This window comes from Cucurbita pepo, chromosome LG06 (assembly GCF_002806865.2).
Source record: "Cucurbita pepo subsp. pepo cultivar mu-cu-16 chromosome LG06, ASM280686v2, whole genome shotgun sequence".
Lineage (NCBI taxonomy): Eukaryota > Viridiplantae > Streptophyta > Magnoliopsida > Cucurbitales > Cucurbitaceae > Cucurbita > Cucurbita pepo.
Window position 1 is genome coordinate 4,508,762 of NC_036643.1, and position 8,558 is coordinate 4,517,319.

The 8,558-nt window shown below is 35.7% G+C and overlaps 2 protein-coding genes across 2 annotated transcripts in view; one reads left to right on the top strand and one right to left on the bottom strand.

The window, feature by feature from the left end:
* Positions 1 to 5,600, bottom strand: part of LOC111796598 (ubiquitin carboxyl-terminal hydrolase 14-like) — an 11,515-nt gene extending 5,915 nt beyond the window's left edge. The window contains exons 1-5 of the mRNA XM_023679294.1: positions 5,298 to 5,600; positions 4,297 to 4,468; positions 1,651 to 1,763; positions 1,223 to 1,559; positions 522 to 616 (exon numbers count right to left, since the gene is read on the bottom strand). Coding sequence (XP_023535062.1) covers positions 522 to 616; positions 1,223 to 1,559; positions 1,651 to 1,763; positions 4,297 to 4,468; positions 5,298 to 5,405 — 825 coding nt within the window. The 5' untranslated portion in view covers positions 5,406 to 5,600. The remainder of the gene's footprint in view (positions 1 to 521; positions 617 to 1,222; positions 1,560 to 1,650; positions 1,764 to 4,296; positions 4,469 to 5,297) is intronic.
* A 1,104-nt stretch (positions 5,601 to 6,704) lies between these two features.
* On the top strand, positions 6,705 to 8,027 carry LOC111796643. Its single transcript, XM_023679359.1, has 2 exons — positions 6,705 to 7,131; positions 7,281 to 8,027. Exons 1-2 carry the CDS (start codon positions 6,886 to 6,888, stop codon positions 7,794 to 7,796), a joined length of 762 nt encoding a protein of 253 aa, XP_023535127.1. The 5' UTR covers positions 6,705 to 6,885; the 3' UTR covers positions 7,797 to 8,027.
* The last annotated feature ends 531 nt before the right edge of the window (positions 8,028 to 8,558 follow it).

The following is an 8,558-nucleotide window of genomic DNA, read 5'->3' on the forward strand; positions in this document are numbered from 1 at the left end:
CCCCCCCCAAACCTTCCCCGCTTGTCACTTCTTGTCTGATGTCCTTGTCATGCTCTTTGGATACTTATTCTAGTATCTTCTTTACCATTTTCCCTCCCTTATCTCAATGGCATCTTCAAACCCTCTTAAGTTCAATTTTCACTGGGGAAAAAAATTGCATCATAATTTTCTCTCCTATGAGCATGAAACATTTCTATCATGTAATAGCATTAGAATTATAAACTAATATTTGCCTCATTTCAGATGGAAAATTGATAATGAGATAATAGCCATAACAAGGTGCAAAAATTAAATCAAAACCATTATAAAGTTCCTATCCTACAAAGATTGTGGGTCCATTGCAAATTGCAGAAAAACCACATCATAAGATCAAGATATACACTGCAAATACAGCTTACAGTACACCACGACAAATAACTTTTGATCCGTACTAAAAATATCCAGTTTCCATATTTGTCAACATATAAGCTCCCTGCAAGATTAAACAAGCTCTCCAAGCATTCTGTTAGATAATACCCAACCTTCTGTAAGGATGAAAAGTCAATGCCAAAGAAAGCAAGATGCTGTCCTAGAATTGGGTCCAAGACACTATCATCCTCTGGATAAGAGTAAACATCTGAGCTGCCACAAAAACATCACCCACAATTAAAATTCAAACATGTATCAGCTGTGATAAAAGACGAAACGAGTGCAAAGTAACAGAACTACTTTCTTCCAAAAATTCCCATCATTAAGGAAAACAGAAAGAAATGGTTTGGCAAAGAACCAAAGGAAACACCCTAAACGTTATTCCCAAAGGAGGTTTTACTACCATTATCAACACTAATAATTGAAAGATTCTGCATGATGCAAAAATAAAAATAAAAATAAACATTCAAAATGTTTCAGCAAGGACTCCATGCATGGCCTACTTTCTTGTGTTATGTAGTCCATCTACACTAATCCTTCCCATAAATACAAGTCACCGCCTTATGCCATAACTCATTTGTTTCCTCGATCCAATCCGCTCTCTGCTTCTCCATTTCCCACACAAAGAAAAGTTATTTTTCACTCTATTTCTAATGTTACCCCTCCCATTACAAGAATAAAGGAGAAACATACCAGGATACGGATAAGGAAAAACTCACTTTACATCCCCCATATAAAGTAGAGTTTTTTGTGTCTCAATCAAAATGAATATAATTACAAGTGAAATTGACAACTTTATCAAGCAAAACATTACCTGCTGCTTCGAGGTCAGCTGTGATTGTCCCTAGCTTAACAGAAAGAGGATAGCCAGTCTCTTGGTAGTGCTCAACAGCATGGTTGTTACCTCCTGTTCCATCCCAATTTCTTCTCCCACAAAGGATCATTCCATCGGTTAAATTAAGCCACAGATTCTCAGTTTTATCACATTTCGAACACTTCCATCCAGAAGGAGGAACTGTAACACCATTGTCAATCTGCTGCAGATTCATTGCATATGAACTAATCTGCTTCTTATCAGCTGTCCATGCTGCAAGTTGCTCTTTTCTCTCAGTGCTCTCAGCCAATAAGACAGCATCAACTGCCAACCGTACCTGCAATCGCAGCATGAGCCTGGGTTTAAAATATTAACAAAAAAAGTTTTCTGCTCCAGATAAGGGATGGGAGTGGGGAAAGGACTTTCACCTTCTCTGGCAGCTCCACAGAAGGAAATGGAAGAGTAGCATAATTAGGCAGTATCACTATATTATAAGTTTCATCATATTCGGGTTCATTGTTATCAAACCCACCATCAACTCCTGAAGAAAGATAACAATAAGGATCACAAGTATTGAATGGATGTTCCCAAATTACGTTATTAGGAAGTTTCATGATATGCATTCTTGGTGGTGTACAGTAGAGAATATTATTTCAGTAAAAGCACTTTATCCACATTACTACTCACGAGAACAAAACTTGGTATTAACTGAAGAGAGCAGAATGCTAAAACAAATTAATTTAATTTCTTAACCAAAATAGGTTACGCAACAGAAACCAAATTTTGAAAGCTTGGACCGTGAAGATTACAGTTTCTTTATACCAATTATATCATAATCACTCAAATAAGTAAGCAAAGAAACTAATTATTATACAATGAAACATTTACACGAATGGGAAACAATCATCTTGTCTAATATGAGTGCAAAACAAATTTAAAACGGAATGTTATTTGTAATTTGAAAAGAAAAAATAATCATATATTTAGTAAAAAGTAATAGAATGATAAAAAAACGCTTTGGAAATGGGGAGTGCAAAGGGTTCATGAAGCAAAGATTATAATGCTTCGTTCGTCTTATTACCACGAGTGAGTAAGCCCTATGTAAACCTGGACCAATGACACGGCACTCCCACTAGATCCTACAACATCTGAAGTTGAACAAGTTGAAAAACTCAAGGATATCAATACCATAGATAGGCTGCCATCAGTAAGCAAACTCAATTGTTAGCCTAGTGAATGAGGGATAATAGCACGTTACTACTTTATTTTTCTTAACAGAAAATGATCTTCATTCTATCCTGTTATTATTTATTGTATCGCCCTATGCACAAAATTCAAAATCCGGATTTGGCACTTGATGATCCAAGCATTATGTTGCATCCCCTGTGACATGATCACGTTAGCTACTCCTCGATTCTTAAGAGTGAAGATCATCCCCATAGATCAACACGAGTCCTTCCAGCATATTTTTTACTGACTCACATGCATCCCACGAAAATTCCTAAGAGGTCACCCAACATAGAATTGTTCCAAGTAAAGCACGTTTAATCATGGAGTTTCTATAATTCCACCGAAGAAACTCCACCGAAGAAACTCCACCGAAAAGGAAGGTGCACCTTGTTGGTATAGGTAGTGACTTTCAATTCTTTTAAGCCTTTCTTAGTCATCCTATTCTCAAGATTGCTCTCTTTCGGATGTGGTCTCGGTTCATTCATGTACCCCCTTTACTCGGGTGACACATTTATAGAGACTTACCTTTATCCTAACCGCTCTTCCTTCGTAAACAAGTAGATTTCAGGGGAAAATAAACTTTTAGTCTCTAAGGTTTGAGTTTGGTAGCAATTTGGTCCATGAGTTTTCAAACTTGACATTTTAACTCCCAAGGTATGGGTTTAGTAGCATTTTGGTCCCTACCATCCGCTTTATGTTAATTAACTGACCAGAAACTAATGTGGCACTTTTTTATTATTATTTTTTTTTTTTTTTTTACTTTTTAAAAAATAACCCACGGGGAAGATAATGGGGTTTCTGAACACACACTTAAAATTTGTTTAACTGTGCACTCTGAAAAAAAAAATCCTTGGTAAGAAACCACAGTGATGATTGATGGCAATTGGAATCTAAATTTCACAGCAGAGGTCTAGTTGAGCAAGAGTTTGAAGATAACCAACTTAAGTTAAAGATTAGAAATAAGGATTATAATAAAATAGAAAAGCTCGGACGCTTGACAGTTCCAAAAGTTACTCTTTCAAGCCACTCTTTTCACATGCGAAAGCAAGGTTTGTAAACAGTTGGAAATCACCAAAAGTTGTGCGGTGACATAAGACTCCCTAGTTTTTTTGGAAAAAGAAATTGTAGGCACTCAATCTTTAGGGAATCATAGCAGAGGAGGTGAATCAGAGAATCCTAAGGCCCTTACGACAACATGCTGGGTCTGTTAAAAAAAGGTAAGGAAACTAGGATCATTTTGTTCATCCAAGTGGTATACACCATAAGTAAAAAATAGTCGAGGTTTATCTAAATGAATGTTGGCACATCATTGCTATGGGAGCTAAGCTTGAATGCAAATAACAGGATTCCCATGGATAAATCTGAAGTTAGGGAAGAAATTTGAGCACTAGCTAAACTTTTATCATCGTCTTGGTAGTACACTAGACTGACAATTTTTATAGTGATCCACATTTCAAAATCTCTCTTGGAGTCGTTGCATTGTAAGTTCCTAGAGTTGGATCTTTGGCCACCTTTTTTTCATCTTTTATACAATCAATGAGAAGTCCTTTCTGACCAAAAATATTATCTATACATATTGACAATACTATGTTTCCCTATCTAAATTCATATGGAAAAAAGTTATCAAATATTCCTATTTCTACATATAAGTAAAAGTGAGTCATATCATCAACTTACTAATGTACCAATGATGCTACTGGAAGCAACAACTTAATAGAGTACCAACAACTTATTAGAAAAATACAAAAAGCTATAAAAATTGGGTATGTATTCCAATCACATAAGAAAGGTGACCAGAAGAAGACAGATTAAGATTAATAAACGTTGTGGTAAAAAAAAAATACCTATAGCTAAGAGAGTAGGTTTCTTTGAAGGCCTGTCTTCAGGAACCAACTTCTTTCTTTGCTTTATGTGCAAATACACAGGATTTCCAGTCCTCTCATAGTTCCAAACTACAAAATCCTTCCCAAAAGCTAGAAATGTATTCAAATCAATGAACAAACCACCTTCTGATCTCTGAAACTCAAAAGAAAACAAACATCATAAGACAGTGGCATAGAAGAAGAGCTTCCCCAGACAAAAAGTGAAGGACGTCATAAAAATGAATGGAAAGCATCTTGTTGCTTTTGGACAAACAATATGCAGGCAAAGGCATAGAAGAGTCCATGGAGTTGACCAAGGTAAATGTTACTGATCCAATATTTTCGTACACATGGAAATAAGAATGTCATTTATATTCCTTGATCTGAAGATAATGTTTTTCTATTCAAGCTAGGAAAACTATGAACAATGTTAGGTTGAACATATTCTTGAATCTTAGCCGGGTATTTTGCGGGCTTACTTGTTCTGTTGTTCACAATGAAACAACCATTAACGTTCTTAATATCTTACTACAGATTAAATCTAACCATATATTTTATTTATTTGAACTATATTCACGTTTTTTTTTTTTTTTTTTTTTTTTTTTTTNCACTCACTGTATGACTGAATTGCATGGACAAATCTCCGAACAATCAATAATGACAAAGAAAACAAATACAGTCACTAAAAAAGTAGAGCTTTTACGAATTGACACTTGAACGAAGGCATTAACAACTATAGCTTCAAAACAACTGCAATCCAAATGTTCAAATCAAATAACCATCCAGATAAGCAAAAATCCACGAAAAGGCCAGAATCGCTACTTCCTTGAGAACAAAAACAGTTCTGAAGCAAACACTCAACAAATACAGAGCTTCTCACAACTGAACACCGGAATTCCAGCGCAGTAAAACAAAATGAAGGATTCAACAGAAAAAAGACAGTTAAAACGACGACGGAACACACAAAAAGAAGAAGATAATACCGGCGTGTCGAAAGACAAGCAGCATTCCTGCTTGTAGATACGATTGGTAGGCTCCGGAATCCGAACGCGCGAGAGATTAGATCGAAGCAGGTCCATTGCGTCGGTCATTTGTGCGAAATTGGAATGGATATGGAGGATTGAGAGAGTGCAGAAAGAGGAAGAATAGATTCCTTTCCCTTTGCCCTAAGCTGAAAGAGAGAAAAAAACGAAAGAAACTGAATACGCTGTTGCTCACACTGCGGAAGTAGCGGGGAAAATGATGAGGAACAGAGCTTTTATATGCCGCGCGATTTTTCCATTTTCTTCGTCTCCTCGCTTTCGTTTCTTATTCTAGAAAGATACGCGCAACGCAAGACCGAGGAAGGAAAGCTTAAAATATCAGTAATTTTATTTTAACTTTTAATCCCATTGAATTTACTTCGTTTCATTTTTAATAAATCTTAAAATTAACCCTGGGTTAAAAAAAATAATTGAAGTGAAAAATATATTGTTTTTATAATATATTTTCTAAATATTATATTTTAATATCGTGTAAGTTTCAAAAGAAATTTAAAATGTTTTAGATTTATTTTGTTAAGTTTAATAATGTTATTGAAATTTTGAAAGTTTAAATGTTATTAAAAAAAATTAAAAATTAAAAATATTTTTTAGACAAAAAAAAAAAAAATACAAAGTTGTGCTGTTTTTTTTTTATTATTAGTTTAACTAGTTTTTATAAAATAAAAAATAAAAAATTATATATAATTTAGCACGTGTATATACATGCATTTTCATACATGGCGTAACGAGATGATGTCATCCACATAAGTATATGACATAAAATAACTCTGAAAAATCTTCCAATCAGAAACGGTGTTTTAAACGCACACATATGTTAAATTAATAAAATATTCATAAATTTTATATATTACACAATTATAACTTTATAAACTGTCAATAATACATGAAAAGTTAAATATACTTACGAACTTTTACCAGTAGTATTTGTTGGATGAAAGTCTCACATCGTCTAATTTAGGGAATGATCATGGATTTATAATCAATGAATACTATCTCCGTTGGCATGATGCATCTTGGGGAAACCCAAAGTAAAGTCACGAGAAGTTATGCTCAAAGTAAACAATATCATATACTATTGTGGAGAGTCGTGTTCATCTAACATGGTACGATAACACATATACCTATTTATGAATTATAAAATTTTAATTAAATATACTAAAATATGCTTATTGAATAATAAATTAGATTAACCCATAAGAGAGAGAGAGAGAGAGGATATAATTAATTACTTATTTATAAGATAATTAAGTTATCCATTTTAGGGATTAGAAAATTATAGACATTTATATTATTAGTTTAAAAGATATTTTAACGGTGAAGCCAGACGAAGCGCGCCCTATATCCTCGCCCGCCCCCAGCGCTCCAAATCTCCAACGCCATCCACTCGTTCTCCTCCATGAACACAACACCAACTGTTCTTCAAGTTCAGATTCTCATTCTCCAATTCCATTACACTTTCTAGCCTCCAAAATGCCTTGCTAAATCCTCGCAAACTGCTCAGAGATTTGAGTTTTGAGTTTTATGTCAAATGGAGTCCATCGTTGTAACCAAATCCAAGAAGAGGAACAAATTGTTTCCGTGTTTCCGAGCGGCGGCCTCCGGTAGCCCTGTCGGCCATGGCGCTCCAGAGGAGCAGGTTTTTCCATTCATGACGGCGAGAGACAATGTGCTGCCGGTGGATCGAGGCGATGAAGATTCCAGTCGCTGGAAAAAGAAAGGCGGTCGCGGTGCTTGGTCGCGGGCGGTTAGGGCTGTCATATTCGGAACTTCATTGGTTTGTCCGCCGATTTAAAACGCCTTTTGAGATCGAAATGAAACGCATCAATTTCGTTCTCTGTTCTTCTTTTTACGCGACTGATTTACTTCGATTGTACGATTGATTTTTTACCGACGCGATTTCCGGATGTTGTTCGTGTGTTGCAGGCAAAGAAGATTGGAAAAAGGAAAGCGAAACAATATCAAAATTCGAAGGAGTCTCAAAGGCATCTAGCTCCGCCCTGGTTTAGCAGCAGATCAAGAAGTGGTTCAGATCTAAATTACCGCAACTATTCTACCCGTAGTCCTGAGCCATTTTCATCCTCCTCGTTCTACAGTTCGTCTCCTTCCTCCACGGAAAAAAGCGACGCATCATTTCGACTCTATCCAACTGCATCGAATCGACTATACACACAGATTGATATCAGAAAAATCTTCAGCGGTTGGTTTGTGCTACTGGTATGTCTTCTAAGCTTGGTTTTATGGGGGAAAACCGGAGCTATTATCTGCACTTCGGTTTGGCTTCTCTGTTTGTACCGCTGGAGGTTCGGATTCAGGTCACCGGACGACAAGGCCAGTACGGCGGCGATGAGTTCCGACGAATACAACGACATTGAGATCATGGAAGAATTTCTGAAGCGAGACCGTTTAGCTGCTCGGAATTCAACCTTACGCATTGATTGATCTATAACAGCGAAAGGGCGCCAATAAGGTACCAACGCCCGATTTTTGCATTTTTTCATTACAAATTTGAAAAACGTCCTTGTCGATTTTGTTCATCACAGACGTTAACAAAAAATCAATTAAATAAAAACTACCGAACTTAATTTGTCAATTATTACATTAATTTTTTTTCTTTCTCATAGAAAATCGCAATGTAAATATGTTTAGTTGGGGATTTGAACCTTAATTATAGTTGAGTTGGGTTCAAATTAATAAATCTTTATTTTTCATACAATTGTAGTGGTAAAGATTTTCATTTATCAACACATGTATTTGTAATGAAAGTCAAAAGTATTATATTTGAAAAAATTATTTGCTTAGAAGTCAATTTACAATATCGAACGAACTGTTGATATGGCGTCGAAATGAAGGTCAATCAACTACCATAAACGTTGGCCTACAACTAAAGCTCGAGTTGGTCTAGTGCTCGACCGCATACACTCCTAATTAAAGTCAATATTAAGTTGGAATTGGTATTCGAGTGTGAATATGTACCTTTATGAACGACTGTTTGGTTTAGAATTGAGCACAAATCATAACTTTCTTGTTTGGTTTAACGAAGTCTACCGACCAAAATTGCGGTTATATAGACTATCATTTAATTAAATATATGAATTTTAGAAAACTAGTCTCTTGACTTGCCCGTATGTGAAATATAATTGTTCTCCTTCCTAACCCATGTGAGATCTTACAATCCACTCCTTCTAAGGCTTAGCGTCCTCG

Excerpts from the sequence above, each read along its gene's own strand:
- LOC111796643 (XM_023679359.1), top strand. The coding sequence starts at position 6,886 with ATGGAGTCCATCGTTGTAACCAAATCCAAGAAGAGGAACAAATTGTTT. Across the intron at positions 7,132-7,280 it reads TCATATTCGGAACTTCATTG|GCAAAGAAGATTGGAAAAAG; the intron begins GTTTGTCCGCCG and ends CGTGTGTTGCAG.